Genomic DNA, 26,163 nt, shown 5'->3' with positions numbered 1-26,163 from the left:
TGGAGTCTCCCTCTGTCACCCAGGCTGGAGTGCAGTGGCATGATCTCGGCTCACTGCAACCTCCCCCTCCCGGGTTCAAGTGATTCTCGTGCCTCAGCCTCCTGAGTAGCTGGGATTACAGGTGCACACCACCACGCCTGGCTAATTTTTGTATTTTTAGTAGAGACGGGATTTCACCATGTTGGTCAGGCTGGTCTCAAACTCCTGACCTCGTGATCCGCCCACCTTGGCCTCCCAAAGTGCTGGGATTACAGGCATGAGCCACTGTGCTCAGCCTCTGTAGTTTTTATTTTATTTTTGAGATGAAGTCTCACTCTGTCACCCAGGCTGGAGTACAGTGGCATGATCTCAGCTCACTGCAACCTCCACCTCCCGGGTTCAAGCGATTCTCCTGCTTCAGCCTCCAGAGTAGCTGGGATTACAGGCGTGTGCCACCACGCCCAGCTAATTTTTGTATTTTTGGTAGAGACGTGGTTTCACTATCTTGCCCAGGCTGGTCTCGAACTCCTGACCTCAAGTGATCATCCTCCTCAGCCTCCCAAAGTGCTGGGATTACAAATGTGAGCCACTGCGCTTGGCCATATTCATTTAATAAATATTTAATAAGCCCCCCTTGTGTGCCAGGGACTGGAATACAGTGAGCTTAGACTCCTGTGGGGAAGATAGCCATGAAATGTATAATGACACAGCTAATTAATTATGATGTTAAGTACTATGAAAAATAAGTATAGCTAGCTACAAAGTGAGTAACAGGAACCTCAGTCTGTGGGGTTAAGAGTTTCCTGTAACAGAGCTGTTTATATACAGTGCAGCACTAACTCATATGCCCAGCCTGCCTGGGTTCAAATTCTGACTCAATCTTGAGCAGATTATTGAACCTCATTTTCCTCATGTATAAAGTGGAGCTAGGTCTGGCTTAGTGACTCACACCTACGTGGACCCAAAATATCTGAGACAGGTCTCAATCAATTTAGAAAGTTTATTTTGCCAAGGTCAAGGACATGACACAGCCTTAGGAGGTCCTGATGACACGTGCCCAAGGTGGTTGTGGCACAGCTGGGTTTTTCTTTTTTCTTTTTTTTTTTTGAGACAAGAGTTTCGCTCTTGTTGCTCAGGCTGGAGGCAATGGCGTGATCTCGGCTCACCGCAACCTCTGCCTCCCGGGTTCAAGCAATTTTCCTCTCTCAGCCTCCTGAGTAGCTGGGATTACAGGTGTATGTCACCATGCCCAGCTAATTTTTGTTTTTTTTTTTTCTTTTTGAGATGGAGTTCCGTTCTTGTTGCCCAGGCTGGAGTGCAGTGGCGCAATCTCAGCTCACCACAACCTCCGCCTCCCGGGTTCAAGCGATTCTTCTCCCTTGGCCTCCTGAGTAGTTGGGATTACTGGCATACGCCACCAAGCCTGGCTAATTTTGTATTTTTAGTAGAGACGGGGTTTCTCCATGTTGGTCAGGCTGGTCTTGAACTCCCGACCTCAGGTGATCCACCTGCCTTGGCCTCCCAAAGTGCTGGGATTACAGGCATGGACCACTGTGCCAAGCCTAAGTTTTGTATTTTTAGTAGAGACGGGGTTTCATCATATTGGTCAGGCTGGTCTTGAACTCCTGACCTCAGGTGATTTGCCTGCCTCAGCTTCCCAAAGTGCTGGGATTACAGGTGTGAGCCACTGTGCCCAGCCCACAGCCTTTTGTTTGTTTGTTTTTTGAGACACAGTCTCACTCTGTTGCCCAGGCTGGAGTGCAATGGTGTGATCTCAGCTCACTGCAACCTCCACCTCCCAAGTTAAAGTGATTCTCCTGCCTCAGCCTCCTGAGTAGCTGGAGCTGGGATTATAGGCACGCACCACCATGCCCGGCTAATTTTTGTATTTTTAGAAGAGATGGGGTTTCACCATGTTGGCCAGGATGGTCTTGATCTCCTGACCTCGTGATTCGCCCGCCTCGGCCTCCCAAAGTGCTGGGATTACAGGCGTGAGCCACCGCGCCCAGTCGGAAACCTGAAAGGTTTTATAAAGAGAAATGACAAGCTTAGATTTGCAATTTTAAAAGTTCTCTCTGGCTACATACAACATGGAGAACTGGTTGGAGGGAGGACAAAACATATGGCAGGGAAACCAGTAAAGAGGCTGCTGTAGAAGTGGGGACCAGAGGCTTGCAGCTTAGCCTAGGGTGGTGGCAGAGAAGATAGAAGGAAGCTGGCTGATTGAAGAACAGCTAGAAGATAGAACCAACAAGATGCATGTGTGTGTGTGTGTGTGTGTGTGTGTGTGTGTGTGTGTGTGTGTGTAGCGGGGGAAAGGGGGAAGAGGCCTAAACACTAAATAAATATCTCAGGAAAGGGCTGGGTGCAGTGGCTTAAGTCTGTAATCCCAGCACTTTGGGAGATCAAGGCAGGGGAATTGCTTGAGTCTAGGAGTTCAAGATCAGCCTGGCTAATGTGGCAAATCTCTATCTCTACTAAAAACACAAAAATTAGCTGGGCGTGGCGGCATGCGCCTGTAATCCCAGCTACTTGGGAGGCTGAGGTGAGAGGACCACTTGAGCCCAGGAGATCAAGGCTGCAGTGAGCCATGATGGGGCCACTGCACTCTAGCCTGGGCGACACAGCGAGACCCTATGAAAGAAAGAAAGAGAGAAAGAGAAAGAAAGAGAGGAAGGAAAGAAAGAAAAGGAAGGAAAGGAAGGAAGAGAAAGAAAGAAAAGTCTGAGGAATGACCTGTGTTCCTGCCACATTCTTTCATTGCATGAAATGCCTTCCCCTCTACTCCATCCTTTCAGACACAGTTCCTTCCTATTTTCTCCACAAAATTCTGATTTTGTCTCCTTCTTTCCAAGAGAGTTCCAGAATTTTAGAGCTGAACATTCTTGAGTAGTTGACATGACTCAGAAGCTACCTGAAGATGGCTGGGCACGGTGGCTCACGCCTGTAATCCCAGCACTTTGCGAAGCTGAGGTGGGCAGATCACCTGAGTTCAGCAGTTCGAGACTAGCCTGGCCAACATGGTGAAACCGCGTCTCTACTAAGAATACAAAAATTGGACTGGGTGTGGTGGCTCACACCTCTAATCCCAGCACTTTGGGAGGCCGAGGTGGGAGGATCACAAGGTCAGGAGATCGAGACCATCCTGGCTAACATGGTGAAACCCCGTTTCTACTAAAAATACAAAAAATTAGCCAGGTGTGGTGGTGGGCACCTGCAGTCCCAGCTACTCGGGAGGCTGATGCAGGAGAATGGTGTGAACCCGGGAGGCGGAAGTTGCAGTGAGACGAGATTGCGCCACTGCACTCCAGCCTGGGCAACAGAGCGAGACTCTGTGTCAAAAAAAAAAAAAAAAGAATACAAAAGTTGTCTGGGCATGGTGGCAGGTGCCTGTAAACCCAGCTACTCGGGAGGCTGAGGCAGGAGAATCACTTGAATCCGGGAGATGAAGGTTGCAGTGAGCTGAAATTGCGCCACTGCACTCCAGCCTGGGTGACAGAGTGAGACTCTGTCTCCAAAAAACAAAAACAAAAACAAAAAACTACCTGAATATGAAGACCACGTCTTAGTCAACTTTTCTTTTTTTTTTGAGACAGTCTCACTCTGTTGCCCAGGCTGGAGTGCAGTGGTGCGATCTTGGCTCACCTCAACCTCCGCCTCCTGGGTTAAAGCGATTCTCCTGCCTCAGCCTCCCAAGTAGCTGGGATTACAGGCGCCCACCACCACATCCGGCTAATTTTTGTATTCTTAGTAGAGACGAGGTTTCACCATGTTGTCCAGGCTGGTCTCGAACTCCTGACCTCGGGTAATCAGCCCGCTTCGGCCTCCCAAAGTGCTGGGATTACAGGCATGAGCCACGGCGCCCAGCCGTCTTAGTCAACTTTCTATCCCGTCCACCCCATCTACCCAACACTTGTGAAGATCCAGGGCCATCTTTTAAAACTTTTCCTCTGACTGCACGAGTGGTACAGTCATTAATAACCTGTGCTAATATAAAGCTCTGTGACCCATAAAGCATTATACAGATGTGGGAGCTTTCACAGCTGTATTCTCTTTAGATCCTCAAAGATTTCTTATAAAGTAGGTACTATTATAAGGGAAATAAACTCAGAGCTAAAGTGACATATCCAAGGTAACATTCACTAAAACAAACATCAATGCCAAGATTGAACCTATATCCAGGGAACCCACATGGGATGCTCTACCACCTTCCATGAAGAATAAATATTCATATATATCCAAGAGGACTGTTAATTCTTGGAGGCAGTTAAGTACCACTTCTGGGAATCCTTCTTAGTTTCAAGTATGAATCTATTCAAACATGTTTACTGAGCACCTACTATGTGCTAAGTAAGGCACCTAGTGTTGGAGGTGCAGCAATGAACAAGGCAGAGAAGATGCTTACCCTCATTCTAGTTCAGGGAGCTGTCAAACAAGGACACAAATACATTAACACTGTAAGTGATAGATGCTACAAAGAAAATACAAGGCCGGGTGCAGTGGCTCACGCCTGTAATCCCAGCACTTTGGGAGGCCAAGGCTGGCGGATCACTTGAGGCCAGGAGTTGAAGACCAGCCTGACCAACATAGTGAGATCCCGTCTCTACTAAAAATACAAAAATTAGCCGGGCGTGGTGGCGGACGCCTGTAATCCCAGATACTCGGGAGGCTGAGGCAGGAGAATCGCTTGAACCCAGGAGGCGGAGGCTGCAGTGAGCCAAGATCGCGCCACTGCACTCCAGCCGGGGCGACAGAGCAAAACTGTCACAAAAACAAAACAACAAAACAAAACAAAACAGAGTAACATGAGAATAAGTGTGAAGTGTGTCCTTTTCGCCGGCACTGCTTCAGATAGGGTGGTCACAGAAATCCTCTCAGAATAGTAACATTTAAGTTGAGACAGAGCTTGGTCTTCGGTAGGTGCTTAACGAAAACCATTTTCCCACAAACTTAGTTCTGGAAACGACAAAGAGAGGAAAAAGTGTACTCAGTCCGCACAGGGGCCGCTCCCAGGCCTCCAACCTTCGCCGCCAGACTCACTGGAAAGTGGACAGTTCCCGGCCTATCCACGCCGGCACCATTAGAGGGCGCCGCGGGTCCTCCCAGACCCAGGCACTGGCAAACTGACATCTGCTACCTAACAATCGAGGCTCCGACGCCCCGAGTCCAGGCAGAGGGCAAGGGCGGCGCTGGGAAGCCCTGAGGCCCTAAGGAATCGCGGAGGGTCACTGGGCGCCTCAAGGAGAGGGTGCCCTCCGCATCGCAAACCCACACCAGTGGCATAAGAACTCGCTCCCTCTGGGACACCCTGTTTCCGGCGCCTTTAAACCTGGAAGTACTGCTGTGTCCAATCCTGGCCCTCCTTCCGCACTTAGTCTTTGAGTCCTTCCCTCTCCTGGCTTGTGCTGGAGCCAAGCAGGCTATGGCTACCAATCAGCGCTCAGAAAAGACGCATGCGTCTTCGAACGAACGCGACGTACGGTTAACTTTGACCCAAAGACAACCTCTTCTCTCCCGCTTCCCTCGCTGTGAAGATGGCGCTCTCCAGGGTGTGCTGGGCTCGGTCGGCTGTGTGGGGCTCGGCAGTCACCCCTGGACATTTCGTCACCCGGAGGCTGCAACTTGGTCGCTCTGGCCTGGCTTGGGGGGCCCCTCGGTGAGGGACCTGTAGCGAGAAAAGCATTTTTGACGTCCAGACTCTTTCAGTGTCTCAACCTTGCTTGCATTCTGTCTCTTAATTCTCAGAGTTCCACGCCTTGGCCCTGGAATTTTTATTCTGTTCAGGATTCAAACTCCGATCCCCACTAGTGACCCGGCTTCCTGACCCTCTGTACTCTCAGTGCCCCATATTGTCTGGTTTCCCCGCGTGTCCTGAGCTCATCTTTCAGCCTCAGTTTTTCGGCTCAGGTTTTACCGCTGCTATCTCGATTCCACCTCTTTCTGACTTAGCCTGCAGTTCAAATTGTCCCACAGGCATTGCGCTCTCTCCAGAGGCATACCCTGAGTTCCTTTCCTGCCTGGCCTTTGCCTGATTTGTGTTTCACAGTCTGATTGCCTATCTCTTCTTGACCCCAAGACCTTCCTTGGATTTCAGAAGTGTCAAGCCTTGGGATACAATCTCCGAGACTCCTGCTTTACATTAGGGACTCAAGGCGTGAGGGAGCTTCTAGGACTGATTCCCAGATAGTCTCTTTGATCTTCCTTGTAGGTCTTCAAAGCTTCACCTTTCTCCAAAGGCAGATGTGAAGAACTTGATGTCTTATGTGGTAACCAAGACAAAAGCGATTAATGGGAAATACCATCGTTTCTTGGGTCGTCATTTCCCCCGCTTCTATGTTCTGTACACAATCTTCATGAAAGGTAAAAACGAAACTATAATAGAAATTCCGGAATCAGCTCTTGGGCAGGGTCAAAGAGTTAGCATAAATAAGATCATTTGCAGGTTCTGCTATGGGGATGTGAGCCGAGATATATTTCATAAATGCCTGCGCCTTAAACTAATTCTTATAAATTAGCACTTCTTGAGAATGTTTCTAGAAAGATGTTATGAGAAACAACTTATGACAGCAACATGAGGGAGGGAGAATATAGGTATGTTCTCGTACTTTCTTAACCACACACCTGGCTATAGTAGAAATTTTTTGCCTTGCACACAGCAGGGATCTGTGGCTGTATAGACCTGCCCTGTGATTTATCAGTTGACTTATCCATAGGAAAATGAGGTCTAACCCTTGTTATGAATCTAAATTAGGTAGTATGTTGTAGTGGCAATAGCACTACATAATACTTGGTTTCTAAATGTTTTATTTCAAATCAGAGATCCTTAGTTACTAGGAGAAGATATGTATCGTGTCAAGTGTCTACTCTGGAGCCAGATTGCCTGATTCAAATCCCAGTTCGTCACTGTGTGATTGGACTAATTAATTAACCCCTCTTTCCTTGGTTTTCTTATGTGTAAAATGGGAGTAATGGAACCTACCTATTTATCACATGGTTATGAAGATTTTAAAAATTGATACATGTAAAGTACCTAGAACAGGTCCTGATCCCTAGTAAGTGCCAAGTAAATGTTAAGTTATTTTCATCTAAATGTTACCTAACAATATTATAGGTTGGTGCAAAAGTAATTGCGGCTTTTGGCTTTCAGTGGCAAAAACCACAATTGCTTTTGCACCAAATCTATAATATGCTCTATGCTTTTATCATAACACTATAATAAACTACATTGTCAAATCTGAACATTATCATAATTACTAGCTTCATGGACTTGAAAAATTACTTATCCTTAATTTGTAGAGATAAAATTGGCTGCTTTTTCTGTTTTCATGTAGATAAATAGGATCAAATGAGAGAAAGGGATGAAAGCATGTGTTTGTTTTTAAGCTTTTTATTATGAATTTTTTTTTTTTTTTGAGTCTCACCGTGTCGCCCAGGCTGGAGTGCAATGGCATGATCTCGGTTCACTGCAACCTCTGCTTCCCGGGTTCAAGCAATTCTCCTGCCTTAGCCTCCCAAGTAGCTGGGAATACAGGCGCCTGCCACCACACCAGGCTAATTTTTTTATTTTTAGTAGAGGTGGGGTTTCACCATATTGGCCAGGGTGGTCTCGAACTCCTGACCTCGTGATCCGCCTGCCTCGGCTTCCCAAAGTGCTGGGATTACAGGCTTGAGCCACCGCGCCCGGCCAACTATTATGGAAATTTTTAAACACACACAGATGTAGAGAGAGTAGTGTAACAAACTTCCATGTATTCACCTCACTTCATTATCATAACTCATGGCTGCCAATCCTAGTTATATACTTGCCTTATGTATTATTTTGAAGACAATCGAGACATCATATAATGACATGTAAATCATTGATAAATATGAAAGCATTAAAAAAATAGATGCAAGAAGCCGGGCGCAGTGGCTCATGCCTGTAACCCCAGCACTTTGGGAGGCCGATGCGGGCGGATCATCTGAGGTTGGGCGTTTGAGACCAGCCTGACCAACATGGAGAAGCACCGTCTCTACTAAAAATACAAAATCAGCCAGGTATAGTGGCACATGCCTGTAATCCCAGCTACTAGGGAGGCTGAGGCAGGAGAATCGCTTGAACCTGGGAGACGGAGGTTGCGGTGAGCCAAGATCGCACCATTGCACTCCAGCCTGGGCAACAACAGTGAAACTCCCATCTCAAAAAAAAAAAGAAAAGAAAAAAATTAGATGCAAGAATTTTCATAAAATGAAAATTTTAAATGTAATCATAAAAATATATTGAACTAAACTACTTTAAAAAGTGTTCCAGGCTGGGCACGGTGGCTCACGCCTGTAATCCCAGCACTTTGGGAGGCCAAGGCGGGCGGATCATGAGGTCAGGAGTTTGAGACCAGCCTGGCCAACATGGTGAAACCCAGTCTCTACTAAAAATACAAAAATTAGCCAGGTGTGGTGACGGGCACCTATAATCCCAGCTACTCGGAAGGCTGAGGCAGGAGAATTGCTTGAACTCAGGAGGTGGACGTTGCAGTGAGCCGAGATTGCGCCACTGCACTCCAGCCTGGGCGACAGAGCAAAACTCCATCTCAAAAACAAAAATAAGTGTTCCAGGCCGGGCGCAGTGACTCATGCCTGTAATCCCAGCACTTTGGGAGGCCGAGGCAGGTGGATTGCTTGAGGTCAGGAGTTCAAGACCAGCCTGTCCACATGGTGAAACCCCATCTCTACTAAAAATGCAAAAATTAGCCAGGCATGGTGGCACACGCCTGTAATCCTAGCTACCTGGGAAGCTGAGGTGGGAGAATTGCATAAACCTGGGAGGTGGAGGTTGCAGTGAGCCGAAATCGCACCACTGCACTCCAGCCTGGGCAACAAAGTGAGATTCCATCTCAAAAAAAAGAAAAAAAAAAGTTCCAGAAAGGAGATTAAATTAATATCTGGCTGGGGAATACATAGGGTTAATTTAGCAAGACTTTCTGAAGTTAGGGAGCTTGATTTTTAAAAAGGAGTGACCAATGAAACAGAAGAGGGAGACCATTCCATAGCAGATTACAGAAGCCAAACGTAGCTAGAAGAGAGGCGATGTGCTAGGGGAAAAAATGTTGAGAAAAGAGATTCGGGTTGACCTCAGGAGTTTCAAGTTACCTAGTTTAAAGCTTTGAGTATTGTTGGGGAGGGGTGAGAGTGTTTGCATGTGATTGAACATGGAGTAGGAAGCTGTGGTTAAGATTTAAACTGGGATAACATCACACTCTGTCCTCTACTTTAATGAGGCAGGATTGCAGATGTTATGGGCTGATGCCAAAAAGGCTAGAAGAATAAAGACAAATATGTGGAAGCACAATATAAAGTTTCATCAACTTCCATACCGGGAGATGGAGCATTTGAGACAGGTATGGGCCAGGGGCAGATATCCAGAAGTTCATGGTGAGGTAATTACATTTAATCAAGATCTCAAGGTTTTTTCTTTCATTTGTTGTTCACCATTGATCAAGCTTTTGCCCTTTGCCATGAGAACAAAATATTGAACTGAATGAGGCATCAGATTATTTGTAAGAATTGGGTTCATCCAGAGTTGTAGCCCTCCATAGCAAGAGCTCCATAGAATTTCTGGCACACTTTCTGAATGAAAGTTGTAAATACTAAAATCTAAGTAGTTTCGGAACGTAACAAAAGTCTGCAAGGGAGCCGGGCGTGGTGGCTCACGCCTGTAATCCCAGCACTTTGGGAAGCCGTGGCAGGCAGATCACGAAGTCAGGAATTCGAGACCAGCCTGGCCCACAAGGTGAAACCCCATCTCTACTGAAAATACAAAAATTAGCTGGGTGTGGTGGCGGGTGCCTGTAATCCCAACTACTCAGGAGGCTGAGGCAGGAGAATCGTTTGAACCCGGGAGGCAGAGGTTGCAGTGAGCCAAAATCATGCCATTGCACTCCAGCCTGGGTGACAGGGCAAGACTCCATCTCAAAAAAAAAAAAATAATAAAATGAAAATAAAAGTCTGCAAGGGCAGCCAGGCACAGTGGCTCTCGCCTATAATCTCAGTATTTTGGGAGACCAAGGTGGACGGATCACCTGAGGTCAGGAGCTTGAGACCAGCCTGGCCAACATGGTGAAACCCCATCTCTACTGAAAATACAAAAATTAGCTGGGCATGGTGGCAGGCGCCTGTAGTCCTAGTCCCAGCTACTGGGGAGGCTGAGGCAGGAGAATTGCTTGAACCTGGGAGGCGGAGGTTGCAGTGAGTGAAGATCGCGCCACTGCACTCCAGCCTGGGTGATAAGAGCAAAACTCTGTCTCAAAAAAAAAAAAGTCTGCAAGGATCCAAAGGGCAGCATGAAAGTAGTATTTGGTGGTGACTTGGGTCGTTTTGAAGCTGAGAGTAAGAATCTAGGACCCATTCCGCAGATCAGGAAGAGTTCACTGAAGGATTTGGTATAATGTCAGGCTCTGTACTAGACATTATTTGGGATACAAAAGTAAATAAGTCAGAGGTTTTGTCCTCAAGGAACTAACCATCCAGAAGTAAATAGAAATAAACTTGGGGACCACATGCAGTGCTCATGCCTGTAATCCTAGCACTTTGGGAAGCCAAGGCGGGCAGATCACTGGAGGTCAGGAGATTGATACCAGCTTGTCCAACATGGTGAAACCCTGTCTCGACTAAAAATACAAAAGTTAGCCTAGAGTGGCGGCTTATGCCAATAATCCCAGCTACTCGGGTGGCTGAGGCAGGAGGATCACTTGAACCCAGGAGGCAGAGGTTGCAGTGAGCTAGGATCGCACCACTGCACTCCAGCCTAGGTGACAGAGCAAGACTCCATCTCAAAAAGAAAAAGAAAGAAATTTGGTCCTTTTTCTGGGCTGTAATAGAAGTTTACTGTACAGTGGGGTGGATGGATTGTCTATTGTATTAACAACTTATTTGGGTTAAAACTGCATCTGTGTTTATTTCTGCTTAGTTCCGCCAAGACGTCACCAAGTGTCTTTTCCTAGGTATTATTTCCATTCCACCTTTTGCCAACTACCTGGTCTTCTTGCTAATGTGAGTACAGACTTCCATCTCCCCAACATCTTGAAGATGTATCAATTTTTTAAAATTAAGAATTACTTTAAACAGAACTCACTTCAGAAGATAGGCAGAGGTTATCAAACTTCTGCTCCAATCTTCTCATTATTCCAAGGTTCATAAAAGCCACTTAGGAAGACCTTGGTTACTGTGACACATCACAGCTATAAGTGTAGGTGGCCTAGACTCTCCCTATCTCTTAGCTGCCCTGAGTCATGTGAAATAAGATAGTGACCTTCTCCATCATCCCTAGAGGCTCTCTCACTCCCCGAGAGAGAGTACTTTTAGACTAATTTCTTTAGGAAAAGTACATTTCGTATTCTGATAACATTTTTATTACTTCATATCCAAAAATGACATTTCTTAACTGTGATCTTGCATGTCATTCATTATCTATTGCTGTATAACAAATAACTTCAAAGCTTAATAGCATAAAACAATCGTATAAATCATTTTCATGATTTTGTAGGTCAAGAATTAGGGCAGTGCTCAGGTGGGCGGTTGATTTCTCTCTTCCATGTAGGGTTGACAGAGGTCCCTTAGTGATATTTAGCTGCTGAATGGACTAGTCTGGAAGGTCCAATATCACTCTTATGTCTGGTGCCCTGGCAGGGATGGCTACACGGCTAGAACTGTCAACCAGAGTGCCCAGATGTGGCTTCTTCAGTATGGCAGCCTCAAGATAGTGGGACTTCTAACTTGGGAGCTCAGGGCTCCAAGAGTGAGGGGTTCTAGTAAGAATCTACATGACTTTATAACCCTGTCTTGAAGGTCACATAGACTCACTGCTGCTCTGTCCTATTGATTGAATCAGTCACCTAGAATGAAAAAAGGGCAGGATGTAGACCTCAGCTCTCCATAAGACAAGTGCCAGAGAATTTGAGGTCATGTTTTAAAACCACCAAACACGTAGATAAATAAATTAAAAAACAAATCGTGGCCAGGTGCGGTGGCTCACGCCTGTAATCCCAGCACTTTGGGAGGCCGAGGCGGGCAGATCACAAGGTCAGGAGATTGAGACCATCCTGGCTAACACAGTGAAACCCTGTCTCTACTAAAAATACAAAATACTAGCTAGGTGTGGTGGCGGGTGCCTGTAATCCCAGCTACTTGGGAGGCTGAGGCAGTAGAATCGCATGAACCCAGGAGGCAGAGGTTGCAGTGAGCCGAGATCGCGCCACTGCAGTCCAGCTTGGGTGACAGAGCGAGACTCCGTCTCAAAAAAAAAAACAACAAATCAGTTGCCTTTTACATACTGGGTCCACATAAGGACTGTGCTATAGTTAGATTGTCAACATCACATATAGTGTCCAGGTCAGGCTGCAACTGTCTCTAAAGCATGCTCTTCACATGCTTTAGTTCAAAATGAGTCATTATATCTGATTGCTGCATGGCAGGCTATTCTGCTAGTCCTTCCTTTCACATCACATTTCAGTAATGGTGCTTGAAATTGTGCTTCAGTGTGTCTTATAAACTTTGGTCTGAGAGTCACTTAAGAGAAAGGGCTGACTGTAGTGGCTCTCACCAGTAATCCCAGCACTTGGGGAGACTGAAGCAGGAAGATTGCTTGAGACCAGGAGTTCGAGACCACCCTGGGCAATATAGCAAGACCCGTCTCTGCAAAAAAATTAAAAACTTAGCCAGGCATAGTGGCCTGTGCCTGTAGTCCCAGCTACTCAGTAGGCTGTGGTGGGAGGATTGCTTGAGCCTAGGAGGTCAAGGTTGCAGTGAGCTGTGATCTTGCCACTGTACTCCAGCCTGGGTGAGAGAGGGGACCCTGTCTCTTAAAAAAAAAAAAAAAAAAAAAAACTAAGAAAGAAAAAGAACACTGAGGTAGGGAAATAGTGTCTCCATCTCTTCTTCCTAGTATTCATGTCTACCAAATGCTTTCTTTGGCTTCCTCTGAAAGAAGCCAGTTTCAGCAAGTGAGTTTGTGATTCTTTCTCCTTTCAGGTACCTGTTTCCCAGGCAACTACTGATCAGGCATTTCTGGACCCCAAAACAACAAACTGATTTCTTAGATATCTATCATGCTTTCCGGAAGCAGTCCCACCCAGAAATTATTAGTTATTTAGAAAAGGTCATCCCTTTCATTTCTGATGCAGGACTCCGGTGGCGTCTGACAGATCTGTGCACCAAGGTATTCCTGCAGTTAACCCTTCCTACAAATGTGGAATCTTGTTAGATTCAGTGTGCACTAAAACTAGCTAAGAGGAGTAGTCAGGACTTTCCTAACATCTACAAATCTCTTACCTCTTCCAAGATACAGCGTGGTACCCACCCAGCAATACATGATATCTTGGCTCTGAGAGAGTGTTTCTCTAACCATCCTCTGGGCATGAACCAACTCCAGGCTTTGCACGTGGTGAGCACTTTGAGGGCTTCTCTTTTCCATAGCATCACCATGTTTCAGGTGTTTGCTTGAGCTCATACTATTTGCCTTTCCCCTCCTATGTGGTTGTGTTACAGAAAGCCTTGAGCCGGGCCATGCTTCTCACATCTTACCTGCCTCCTCCCTTGTTGAGACATCGTTTGAAGACTCATACAACTGTGATTCACCAACTGGACAAGGCTTTGGCAAAGCTGGGGATTGGCCAGCTGACTGCTCAGGAAGTAAAATCGGTAAGAGCTTGATTGCAACATCAACCCTCAATCCTTGGTGTGCTTTTGAGCCTACGGCAGGCTGGAGGTTTACAGGGGCTCCTTGTCTTGTTTGTTATATAGAACCCAGCTTCTTTATTCTCTCACTTCATTTATTTATTTATGATTTATTTTTATTTATTTATTTATTTTGAGACAGAGTCTCATTCTGTTGCCCAGGCTAGAGTACAGTGGCACAGTCTTGGCTCCCTGCAACCTCTGCCTCCCGGTTCAAGTGATCCTCCTACCTCAGCCTCCCAAGTAGCTGGATTACAGGTGTGCACCACCACGCCCAGCTAATTTTTTGTATTTTTAGTAGAGATGGTTTCACCATGTTTGCCAGGCTGATCTCAAACCCCTGGCCTCAAGTGATCCATCCACCCAAAGTGCCAAGACTACAGGTATGAGCTACCGCACCCAGCATAGTAATTTATTTTTCAGTCTCACTATTTTGACCAAGCTGGTCTTGAACTCCTGGCCTCAAGCAATCCTCCCATCTTGGCCTCCTAAAGTGCTGGGAATACAGCCGTGAACCACTGTGCCCGGCCTTTTTAAAAATTATTTTTTAATTAGCCAGGAGTGGTGGCACATGCCTGTAATCCCAGGTACTTGGGAGGCTGAGACATGAGAATTGCTTGAACCCAGGAGGTGGATTGCAGTGAGCCAAGATCGCACCACTGCACTCCAGCCTGGGTGATAGAGTGAGACTCTGTCTCAAAACCCCCCCCCCCCCCAAAAAAAATTATTTTTTATTTTTGTAGAGACAGGGTCTCACTATGTTGCCCAGGCTGGTCTTGAACTCCTGGGCTCAAGTGATCCTCCCGCCTTGGCCTTTCAAAGTGTTGGGATTACAGGCATGAGCCACTGCGCCCAGCTCCTCACCTCATTTCTGTGTCTTTTTTCTCAAGAAACTTAGCTAGGGGGAAGGAATTGCCCACAGAAATTTTGGTTTGTATTTCTTTTCTTCTGGCACTTCAGAAAGCAAGGATACTGCAGTTTAGACCTACTATTTTAGCTTATATAGGACTCTTTGCTTGTCATCTTGTCCATCACTAGTTTTCAAATTGCCACGAGGAAAGGCTTCATGTGGGAATGAGGTTGTAACTTTTTTTTTTTTTTTTTTTTTGAGACACAGTCTCGCTCTGTTGCCCAGGCTGGAGTGCAGTGGCATGATCTTGGCTCACTGCAACCTCCGCCTCCCAGGTTCCAGTGATTCTCCTGCCTCAGCCTCCCGAGTAGCTGGGACTGCAGGTGCATGCCACCACGCCTGGCTAATTTTTGTATTTTTTAGTAGAGATGGTGTTTCACCATATTGGCCAGGCTGGTCTCCAACTCCTGACCTCGTGATCCGCCTACCTCGGCCTCCCAAAGTGCTGGGATTACAGGCACGAGCCACCGTGCCCGGTGAGATTGTAACTTATTTAAAGGAGATTTAGGATTGTTTGTGGATTTCCATTTCCTTGGCGTAAGTAATCACTCTATGATTATTAAAGACCATTTCTGTTCTGAGTGGTATAGGCTTGTTATCTCCGTGGCCTGAATTCTACGCATATTGGTGAAGATAGGTGTCGAACTTGGCTGGGAGAATGGCTGCAGATTTCCTGCAGCCTGAAAGGTAAAACACATTTCTGTGATTATACCACTAAAATCCAAGTCACTTTTGTATTTTATTCTGAGGTCATTTTGGAGTTAATTATTGAGTACTGTGAGACATATATATACATACATCTAATTGAAAGGGCACAAACTCACATGCCTACTGCATGCCCGGCAGGTAACGAAGTAGGCCATAAGACAAGAGGGAGTAGTGGGGACTGTGGAAACATAAGAGTGAATGCATGCTAGTGTGAATTTTCCAACCTTGGCACTTCCTTATGGGGGGATATCCTGTGCTTTATTTATTTATTTTGAGACGGGGTTTCGCTCTTGTTGCCCAGGCTGGAGTGCAATGGTGCGATCTTGGCTCACCGTAACCTCTGCCTCCTGGGTTCAAGTGATTCTCCTGTCTCAGCCTCCCAAGTAGCTGGGATTACAGGCATGCACCACCACGCCCAGCTAATTTCGTATTTTTTTTTAGTAGAGACCAGGTTTCTCCATGTTGGTCAGGCTGATCTCGAACTCCCGACCTCAGGTGATCCGCTGGCCTCGGCCTCCCAAAGTTTTGGGATCACTGGCGTGAGCCACCATGCCCAGCCTATCCTGTTCTTTATAGGTATTTATTATAGCAGTATCCCTAGCCTCTACCCACTAGATGCCAGTAGCACCCCTTCACCCACAGTTGTCTCAACCAAAAATGTCTCTAGACATTGCCAAATGTCCTAGGGGTGGGGAGGAGAGAGGCAGGATTGTCCCCGTTGAGAAGTACTGGTCTAAAGGCATTCAAACTCAGAAAAAAAACAGTCTGCTGACCAAACACAAAGCATCTGAGGGTATGTATTAGGCTTGTTTGCCCCCTGTTTAGGCTAGGTCTTGATGTTTTGTGGGCCTTTGGATGTTAGGGTAGGCCTACTAATCTTGAAGCTGAGAAATGTCCCTAGAGCACCAACTTCTACCAGAAGAATCCCAAGGCGACTGGTGTTTAGTACCATTACCATCTCTGAATTTTCTACTGCAATCACATGAGAAATAGAGGATGAGCAGATACGAATATATAGTAGAAGGAAAGGAAGGCATGCATACAGGGGCTGAAACAAAGAAGGGGAACTTTGAGAAAAACAGCTTCTTCATTCCACCCCTCCCTGCACTTGGCTTCCTGCCTCCAGGCTTAAGCCATATATAACAAGGCAGTTATAAGGCAGTGTTCCCAAGCCAAACCACTAACACTGTGGTGTTTTCAGAAGCTGAGCTGTCTCTCTTGCTGCACAACGTGGTCCTGCTCTCCACCAACTACCTTGGGACAAGGCGCTGAATGAACCATGGAGCGGATGGCATTGTCCTGCAGTCGTATAGTATAGCAGTGCAGGAACAAACAGCACTTGCCAGCAAAGTCTGTGTGGACTGTTAAGTGTGTGGGAGGCAGAGAGAGGAGCAGGGGCCATGGGCTTCACAGCATGGCACACGTGTGGGAACTGCAGACATTCCCCTCACAGCTAGAACTGAAACAAACCCTCTTGCTAGGGGTGGCCCGTGTGAGGTGTCATCCTGTCCCCCTCATAATTACTAATAGCTGGAACTGGCAGCAGCCTCTACTGGGCTTTTACTGTGATATGTTCAGTTCATGTCCTAGGAAGTCAGCTTTTGCCCCAGGTGGGAATCCTTATTTGGCTTAGGACTGATCCACTTCCATGTTACTTACATCTGTGGGGTTTTGTTGTTGCTGTTAGAAAATTTGTGGCTGGTGAAAACAGCACTCCTTTGGCTGGAGCACTCTTGTCTGTGCATGTACTTGGGTGTTTCCCTCCATCCTTTCTGATATGACCAAAAATCAAGTTGTTTTGTTTTTTGTCACCTTCACTGGCATGGGCTAACCACTTCTTTTTCAAACCCTCTGAACACCTTTTTTTGATGGGTAACTTGCAGGAATATTCTATTGGAAAAGATAACAGGAAGTACAAGTGCTTCTTGACCCCTTCCTCAATGTTTCTAGCCTTCACTCTCCATTGTCTTTTCTGGGCTGTATTACAGCCCTCTGTGGATCTTCAACTCTGCTGCCTCCACTGTGATGCAGCAGTCCAACTGTAACTGACAGTGGCTGCCTTCTCTGGGCCACGGATCACACCTGTAAGGTACTAATTACTGCCCAGCCTGGGGAGATCAGGAGAGGTCTGCATAGAGTTAGTAAGTTGGGTTTAGCTTTTGTGTGTGCATCAGTGACTTAGAGTTCTGTAATAACTTACTGTAAATGCATGAAGCACTGTTTTTAAACCCAAGTAAAGACTGCTTGAAACCTGTTGATGGAAATGACTTATGCATACTCTAATCATTTTGCTGTCTCCTTTTACAAGACTGACATAACCTAACAAATGGGGATTTAATTGGTTGGAATAGAACCTTCTGATGGGATGGAAGTTTTGCAGAAACTGATTTGAAGTTGATCTCCTTGCTGGACACTTTAAGGTGATAACAAGGAAAAGAGAATTTCATAAAGTTAATGGAATGAGGCCGGGCACGGCGGCTCACGCCTGTAATCCCAGCACTTTGGGAGGCTGAGGCGAGCGGATCACAAGGTCAGGAGATCAAGACCATCCTGGCTAACACGGTGAAACCCCGTCTCTACTAAAATAGCAAAAAATTAGCCAGGCGTGGTGGTGGGCGCCTGTAGTCCCAGCTACTCAGGAGGCTGTGGCAGGAGAATGGCGTGAACCCGGGAGGCGGAGCTTGCAGTGAGCCGAGATCACGACACTGCACTCCAGTCTGGGCGACAGAGTGAGATTCTGTCTCAAAAAAAAAAAAAAAAAAAAAAAGTTAATGGAATGAGAAAATGGGAGCCCAGAGTAGGGACAGGGCTAAGCTCCAACAGAGCAGGAGCAAGGCCTGCTTCAGCTGAACAGGTACACAAGGGCATATGAATCAAGTCCAGCTCTTGGTACTCCAAAGAGAATATTCTATTTTTCCATCACAAAATGTTTCTATTGTTAATATTAATTCCTAACTGACCTAATTAGTTTTATAACGAAGCTAGAGAAGCATCCTTTTTCTAACAAGTAACTGAACTGTGGCCTGCCGAGACAAAGAGTAACACACCATTCTTTCGAATATTTCTTTAATATTACATTTAAATATTCTCTTTAAATACAGCATTATCACAATGTAAAGAACCTAAAGGGGAAAAAATTATTTTCAGAGAACCAGACAAGCTTTGGATTCACATTGAAAATACTACCTGTGTACAGTATGTGAGAAAGGAAATTGGAAAATAATAAGGGTTGTGGTAATAAGAGTCATTTATCTAGGCCTAGACTGGGACTGAAGCTATCTGCTTCTATGATCAGAGGCCTAGCTTTCCTAGCAACCATGAGCTAGAATTCTGTCCAACTCAGGTAGCACCAGAAGTGAGATGGACTAGGTTGTAGAGAAGGCCTTTTGCTTGACAAGACAGTTAATGCTAAATGTTAATATTTAGCACTTGTTTGGGATCAGTGTGAGTCACAACTGTAGAGTTAATGAAGGGGATGGACTTAAGAAACTACAGGTTTTCAGAAACATCAAATATCTTGTGGGTTGGCAATGAGCTTAATAATTACAGATTCATATTCCTGGTTTGATCCCAAAACCTAATGTGTTCCTCATCGTGCAGCTGGAATCTACTTCCTAGATTAAGCCGGAGCCTTCCTGCAGAGACAGTGGGCAAACCTCACCCTCCCCTTCCGACACAAACTTTGAAAAAGATTCTTTTCTCCATAAAGCCAAATTCCCAATTAAGCTTCAGTCCTGTGTTTGAGGGTACCAGTCTAAGGTAGGGGAGTCTAGTTCAGTTCTGGGTAGCTTTGAGATCTCAGGTACTTAAGACTCTCAACTGTGTTTTGTGAGGCTAGGGGATGGGGAGAGATAAGGATCTATGTACTTAAGTTCCCCTCCAAACTAAAACCAAGCAAAAACTGGAACAAATAGGAAAGGCAGAATGAACTAAAAAATGTTATGTGTATTAAATACAAATCCTTTCAGGCTCAGAGTTGAGAGACTTCAGGGGTGAAATGCTGCTGCGACATATGTGATGGTTTCTGTAAGACACCAGGGCCTTAATATCCCACCAGAAAAGGCTTTATGAGCAAGATAAGTAGGAGTAGTGTCTCCCCCCCAACACAGTTTTTCACTTTTGTGTGTGTGTGTGGTTAATAAACCATACCAGAAGTAAAGTATGGTGTAAAGGATGCTTGAGAAGAATAGTTTTGCTCCCTACTGCCTCCATTTTAGAACAGAGACAAAGATCACTTTGCTAGTGAAAGGAAATCAGTGCTGTTCAATGGAGATCTTAGAACACAGGATGAACAGGAACTGTATTCCTCCTGACAGAGGTAAGAACTGAATCAAACTGAATGAGTTCCATTCTATACGCTTTGAAGGTTATAATTAGAACTTGAATCCTTTGGAATCTGGGAGTTGCATGTAGCATTTAAGAACTGGCTTGGCTTCCAATTTTTATATATCATCAAGATGGAGGGGTCCAATAAACATTTGCAGTTCTTGGAATTGAACTGGAACGGTATAAGAACTCTAACCCGCTATGTTGAAAACGACCATGAGGGTAGGTCCAGGAAAAAAAAAACAAAAACTGATTGGTGACCTTAAGATTGCCACATTCTACATTCCACTAAAGCTCAGATCTCACAAAGAGGGAAAAACCTGGGTGAAAAAACAAGCATGGCACAAATATGTCATCTTTCCAGATAGCAAGCAGCCTGTTCCCGCTGCCTCCTTTGGCCACAGTTAACGCTCCACATAGGCCTCCTGTGGGATGGGTGAGCCCCAGCCGAAAGCTGCCTGACAGTGCTAGTGTCAAACACGTACAGAAGGCTCAGGCTCGTTATACCATATCCCCAACCAATCCAGCTCTTTCTCCAAAGGAAAAAGGATGGAGAGAAAAAAAGACACATAGACAAGTTTAACTCTAGTACTTAAGAACATGTGGAAGAAACAATTCAAGTTACAGACCAGGAATCCCCAGTGTGGGGAACAGGTCAGAGAACACCAAACATGTCAAATATTAACTTATTTACCAAATATGGGATTGAAGGAAGGCAGGTTACATTTTTGTAAATCCTAGAGATTTTGTACAGAAGCAGAGACCCTTCCACTCCCTCCTCCCTAGACTCGACCAGGTGACTTTCCAGTTTGAAGTATTATGACACACCAAAATGGGATATCAGAATAACCACCGAGAAAAATGAGCTTGTACCCTGCCTGGGGCTTGGGAGAGAAAGGGCTTTGCCATGCTCTTCAAATTCTCGTGTTCTGGTCCCTACGGAAAGAATAACTGCTTGAGTTACCCAGCTTTTCCTGTGAGATCCTAGTTCTTTGTTCCAGTGGCCCAGAAAGCTTAATGTTCAGCACTACGCAGCTTTCTTTGCCCCAAGACTATCCCCAGATCAAGGTAGGGCTGGTCTTGGTACTGTTTCCCTTTTAAAAAATACTCAAACAATCCTTTCCCACCCATTCCCCAAAGACCCCAATAAAATAACATGGGAGCAGCAGCTGCTTCTACAGTTTTGTTTTGAAATGGTGTTAGATAAAATAAGGGAATAAATAGAGAATGGGTAAGAGGCAGGACCTCTAGCGCCTGTCACACTGCCAGAGGGAGTTCTAAGGAAGAATCTTCAGGGGGCCGATCCTCATTCTGCTGGGAGGTCTTCACCATCCCACAGCCCTCTTCATTGTCCGTGTGGAAGGGGAGGCTTGAGGGGGACCAGGAAGGGTGGAAGTCTTCATTTTCAGGCTCCTCAGGGTTACAATCTTCGGGCAATAGAGCTTCTAGGGTGGGTGTTTTCCCCACCTCTGATTTACAGAGGGCAGCTGGGTCTGTGGAGCTACAAGCCACGAGTGAGGTAACAGGGAGAGAGAAGACATTCAGATCCTTCTCCTTTGGGAAAGAGGCTGAGCCTTCTTCCGTACCAGGCTCTCCTTTCACTCCCAAGACTGGCCTCTGCTCCACTTGATAATAGACCAGGGGCCCACTGTTCAAGTAGGATGGGCTGTTCACCGTTGAGGCAGTTGGGTGGCCTGAGTTCTCGGTAAAACACAGGACAGAGGAGCCTGGGGGCAGCTGAGCCTGGATGAGAATGGGGGCTGTAAGGCCTGGGCACAGCTCTTCGGGGACAGCCAGGGGCTCCTCTAGGATGCACACACCCAGGCTCTCGATGCTCGAGTCCAGGCTGGCACTAGAGCCGCTGGAATCTTCTTCTGCCTTGAGCCGCTCCAGTTCCTCTGCACTCTGCAGGTGCATCACTGCTGTCTCATTCTCAGCAATGAACTCCTGGAAGTCCTGGGTCTCAGAGCCCTGTGCTCCTGTCAGGCTGCAACTGGCAGTCGGGGAGGGCTCCTCATCTGGGGCTGCTGGGCGGCTCACCTGCCGCTTGCTCTCCAGCTCCAGCTTCATAATGGTGTGGAGGTAATGAGTCCGGACCCGGATTGGATTAAATTCAATGCGCCCTGCCATGTTCCCACAGCCATCCCGGGAGCAGCCACATGGAAAGGACATGCGATCCACCTGAGCGGGGACAAGACGGTTGGGGCAAGATGAGACCTACAATCCTAACAATGGAGACAGGAGACATGAGCTGGCAAACAGGCAGTTGGGATTTGAGGTCTCCTTATAAGAAGAAAAGCAACCAATTCAAAGCATAGCATGCAGTGTGAGCTAACAGAACACTAGATGGTAGTTATCAGACCACTTGCATTTCAATCCCAGCTCAGCCATTAATTAGTGGTGTGACCTCAAGAGAATCATTTATCTCTCTAGGGCTTTGTTTCCTCTTCTAAATAACAAGTAGACAAAATCACAGCACAGGGTCCTTCCAGTTAAGAGTCCACAGATACTTCTCTGAATGCTGATAGTTTTCACAGAGGAAATTTACGAGCCTCAGAGACTTTCAGAACTTACCTGGTTCACTGAGACAACAAAAGGCTGGAACCAAGCCTATGGCCTGCAATGACAGGCATGGGAGAGTGAGTGGAAGATCTTGCTACTTCAAAAAAAATACATTCTGGGGAAACTAAGCAAATGTGCCTTAGTTTGCTAAGGTGCTAGAACGCAGGTTCACACAGTGGCCAATTTTTTAGCTACCTGCTTTATTTTCCCTGAGGGTTGACTAGTTTAGTTCTGAAGCAGTTACCAAGATAATTAACTTACAGACCAGGAATATCTGGAAAGGAGATGCTTTCTACCTCCTTATCACTTTCATATTCCAACAGGAAAAACACATAAACCAAAAATAAGAGGAAAAATTAAAACCACAAGTAAGCAAATAAGCATGTACAAATCACAATGTCTTTCTATGATACTGACTTATAGAAATCTCCACTCCAGTTATACCATTTTTTTTTCCTTTGGAGATAGGGTCTTGCTCTGTCATCCAGGCTGGAGTGCAGTGGCGCCATCATGGCTCACTGCAGCCTGGAGCCATGCTGGGATTACAGGTGTGAGCCACCGCGCCCAGCCCTAATTTTAAAATTTTTTGTAGAGACAGGGTCTCGCTATGTTGCCCAGGCTGGCCTCAAACTCCTGGGCTCAAGCAGTCCTTCCACCCCAGCCTCCCAAAGTGCTAGTTACAGGTGTGAGCCAACGTGCCAGGCCCAGCTGCATCAATTCTTAGGACTGTTCTCAGGTGTGTGTGTAACAGAATGACTCATTATGGGACTTTGGGCTGAAAAGCAGTATTTGGCCAGATATACCACAGTTATTTGTTACCCAGTTAAAAATAAAGAAAGGGTGAGTTAGAAGAAATCCAACCACAAGGACTCAGCATCTACACCCTCAGTAATTAAGTTCCAGATAGATTTCATTCTTAGGGATGGTATTGCTGTTTTCAACTGAAATGTGTCTTAAACTGTCCCCCGTCAGAGGGCCAACAAGGGGCCAGGCACGGTGGCTCATGCCTGTAATCCCAGTACTTCAGGAGGCTGAGGCAGGCAGATCACCTGAGGTCAGGAGTTCGAGACCAGCCTGGCCAACATGATGAAACCCTGTCTCTACTAAAAATACAAAAGCTGGCTGGGTGCGGTGGCTCACGCCTGTAATCCCAGCACTTTGGGAGGCTGAGGCAGGCGGATCACGAGGTCAAGAGATCGAGACCATCCTGGCCTACATGGTGAAACGCTGTCTCTACTAAAAATACAAAAATTAGCTGGGTGTGGTGGTGTGTGCCTATAGTCCCAGCTACTCGGGAGGCTGAGGCAGGAGAATTGCTTGAACCCGGGAGGCAGAGGTTGCAGCGAGCCGAGATCACGCCCTACTGCACTCCAGCCTGGCAACAGAGCAAGACTCCGTCTCAAAAAAAAAAAAAAAGAATTACAACAATACAACAATTAGCCGGGCATAGTGGTGCACACCTGTAATCCCAGCTACTTGGGAGGCTGAGGTGGGAGAATCACTTGAACCCAGGAGGTGGAGGGAGCAGTGAGCCAAGATCACGCCACTGCACTCCAGCCTGGGCGACAGAATGAGACTCCGTCTCAAAAAAAAAAAGGGCAGCCAACAAGAGATGATACTTTCTCTTTCAGATAACTATGGTTTTAAGCTCTGCTAGGCCAGGTCTGATCCTGAATTATAAAGCTCTGAATACTATTTTGATTTTTTCAAAATTGGAGTAAAGGTACTGAAGAATAAGTGTTTGCAGATAGAATCTACAGGCCCACACCATTCCTCTGCTAACTTTTTGAGACAGGGTCTTGCTCTATCGCCCAGGCTGGAGTGCAGTGGCACAATCATAGCTTACTGCAACCTATGCCTCCCAGGCTCAAGTGATCCTCCTCCCATCTCAGCCTCTTGAGTACCTGGGACTACAGGCCCATGCTACCATGTCCAGCTAATTTTTGTATTTTTTGTAAAGATGGGGCTTAGCCATGTTGCCCGGGCTGGTCTCGAACTCCTGGGAAGCAATCTGCCTGCCTGCCTCGGCCTCCCAAAGTGCTGGGATTACAGATGTGAGCCACCATGCCCAGTCCTGCTTCCTTTTATCTCAAGGAATCAGTATTTAGGAAACAGTATTTAGGAAATACTGTTTAGGAATCAGTATTTAGGAAACATTTACTAAATGTTAAATGTACTAACTCCTCTTCATCCCTTTCCTAACAGCTGCTGCTTATCACCTCTGAGAAATGAAACAAAAAAAGATGAGATACCTCCACAGCCTAATAATCCTGTCATGCTTGTTTTCTTTGCAAAAATTTCAAGAGACAGGGTCTCACTCTGTGACCCAGGCTGGCGTGCACCGGTGTGAACTCAGCTCACTGCAGCCTTGACCTCCTGGACTCAAGAGATCCTCCTACCTCAGCCTCCCACATAGCTAGGATTAGAGGTGTGAGCCACCATGCCTGGCCGTGTGCTGTTTGCTTACTCTGTTGACGGAGGAGGGTTGCGGAACTGGAGAGTGTTCACAACCATAGGGAATCCACCCCTGAATGGGCCTCCCATGTTCAGTGGCACCCACACCTTACCCCGCTGACCCTGGTGTAGATATACTATCTCAGGCCAACTTGGACTGACCTGGCATTTAATCCCAGCCTGGCTGCAGGCACACGCTTCTGGGTCACAATACAGTCGGCAGTCACAACCACATTCTTCCCGTGACAGGCGGATGGCTCGAAGTTCTTGCTTCTCTTCAGCATCAATACGGTGGACCCCAGAAGCCCTCAGCAGGGCCCGTCGCCGTTTGGTGGGCAGAGGCTGCAGGAAGAAGTAATCATCCACCTCCACATTTTCCACATCAATATCTTCATCTGACACATCATCCAGCGTCAGGCCATCAGCCTCCACCGACTCCACTGTCCCGTTCTTGGTCAGCTGCCAAGAGACAGGAAAGGTTAGCCTCATAGACATGAGCGGCATGCACCTCCTCAGTGGCCATCCGAGAGCAGCACTGTCCCTTGAACCTTCTGCAATCATGGGAATATCTGTGCTGTCCAAAATGATGGCAGCTACTAGCACATGTGGCTACTGAGCACTAGAAATGCAGCAATTGGAAAACTGTCATTTTATTTATTTTTTTGAGACAAAAGTCTCATTCTGTCGTCCAGGCGGGAGTGCAGTGGTGCAGTCTTGGCTCACTACAACCTCCGCCTCCCGGGTTCAAGCGATTCTCCTGCCTCCCAAGTAGTTGGGATTACAGGCGTGAGTCACCATGCCTGGCTAATTTTTTCTATTTTCAGTAAAGACAGGGTTTCACTGTGTTGGCCAGGCTAGTCTTGAACTGCTGGCCTCAAGTGATCCACACACCTCAGCCTCCCAAAGTGCTGGGGTCCACTGTGCCAGCCCAATTTACATAATTTTAATTGAATAGCCGTATGTGACTACTGGCTGCTATATTCACTAGCACAAGTCAAAAGAACAAATCCAGAGTGGCAAGATGGGAAATCTTACGTACCATCACCTTTCTGGGTCCAAGCTTCTCAAAAACCCGTCTCATCTTCCCTCCTACACGAAAATCTATTTCCACAAACATACCGTCTATTTCCAGACATGTATCCCCTAATTTACACTCACTTGCCTTCTAACACAGGGAGGAAAAGGTATGTGAATGACTGGATGATCCTTGGATATACAGAAAAATGTGAAACACCCTTCAACTTGCACCCACTGAATGCAAAACTACCTTCTTGAAAAAAAAAAGGGCAAATTAAAGTGTAGTAAAAGGCTACCAGGTCTTAATCAATGAACCCAAATCCCCACAGTGTGAACAATTATCTGTGCATGCACTAAAGAGCTTCATTCTACTGTAAGGAGAAAAAGCAAATATATTAACAGGTATTAAAGAAAGCCCTTGGCCGAGAAAAAATGTATTTCTTCTCCTTTCTTTTTTCATTTTTTTTTGAGACGGAGTCTTGCTCTGTCGCCCAGGCTGG

At 46.4% G+C, this 26,163-nt stretch overlaps 2 protein-coding genes across 25 annotated transcripts in view; one reads left to right on the top strand and one right to left on the bottom strand.

Moving 5' to 3' along the window:
* Positions 1–5,125: 5,125 nt before the first annotated feature.
* LETMD1 (LETM1 domain containing 1) lies at positions 5,126–26,096 on the top strand. 18 transcript variants are annotated; one of them, XM_001152104.6, is made up of 9 exons: positions 5,126–5,635; positions 6,188–6,339; positions 9,238–9,353; positions 10,922–11,004; positions 12,982–13,168; positions 13,292–13,393; positions 13,498–13,650; positions 15,187–15,283; positions 16,506–17,571. In XM_001152104.6, the coding sequence occupies exons 1-9, from the start codon at positions 5,514–5,516 to the stop codon at positions 16,574–16,576; spliced, it is 1,083 nt and encodes a 360-aa protein (XP_001152104.1). In that variant the 5' UTR covers positions 5,126–5,513; the 3' UTR covers positions 16,577–17,571. The 18 variants fall into 18 exon arrangements, with proteins under 18 accessions (XP_001152104.1, XP_054519320.1, XP_009423662.1 ...); XM_054663345.2 differs by lacking the exon at positions 16,506–17,571 and adding an exon at positions 24,398–26,096 and having other exon boundaries at positions 5,152–5,635; XM_016923400.4 differs by lacking the exon at positions 16,506–17,571 and adding an exon at positions 24,398–26,096 and having other exon boundaries at positions 5,475–5,635; positions 6,167–6,339.
* Positions 18,354–26,163, bottom strand: part of CSRNP2 (cysteine and serine rich nuclear protein 2) — a 22,397-nt gene continuing 14,587 nt past the window's right edge. For all 7 annotated transcript variants that reach the window (XM_063785634.1, XM_522380.8, XM_063785635.1 and 4 more), the window contains 2 exons: positions 24,809–25,105; positions 18,354–21,811 (listed from right to left, as the gene is read on the bottom strand). In XM_063785634.1, coding sequence (XP_063641704.1) covers positions 20,888–21,811; positions 24,809–25,105 — 1,221 coding nt within the window. In that variant the 3' untranslated portion in view covers positions 18,354–20,887. The remainder of the gene's footprint in view (positions 21,812–24,808; positions 25,106–26,163) is intronic.

This window comes from Pan troglodytes, chromosome 10 (genome assembly GCF_028858775.2).
Source record: "Pan troglodytes isolate AG18354 chromosome 10, NHGRI_mPanTro3-v2.0_pri, whole genome shotgun sequence".
Lineage (NCBI taxonomy): Eukaryota > Metazoa > Chordata > Mammalia > Primates > Hominidae > Pan > Pan troglodytes.
Note: the sequence above shows the minus strand (reverse complement) of the source record. Positions and strands in the feature narration are given on the sequence as shown.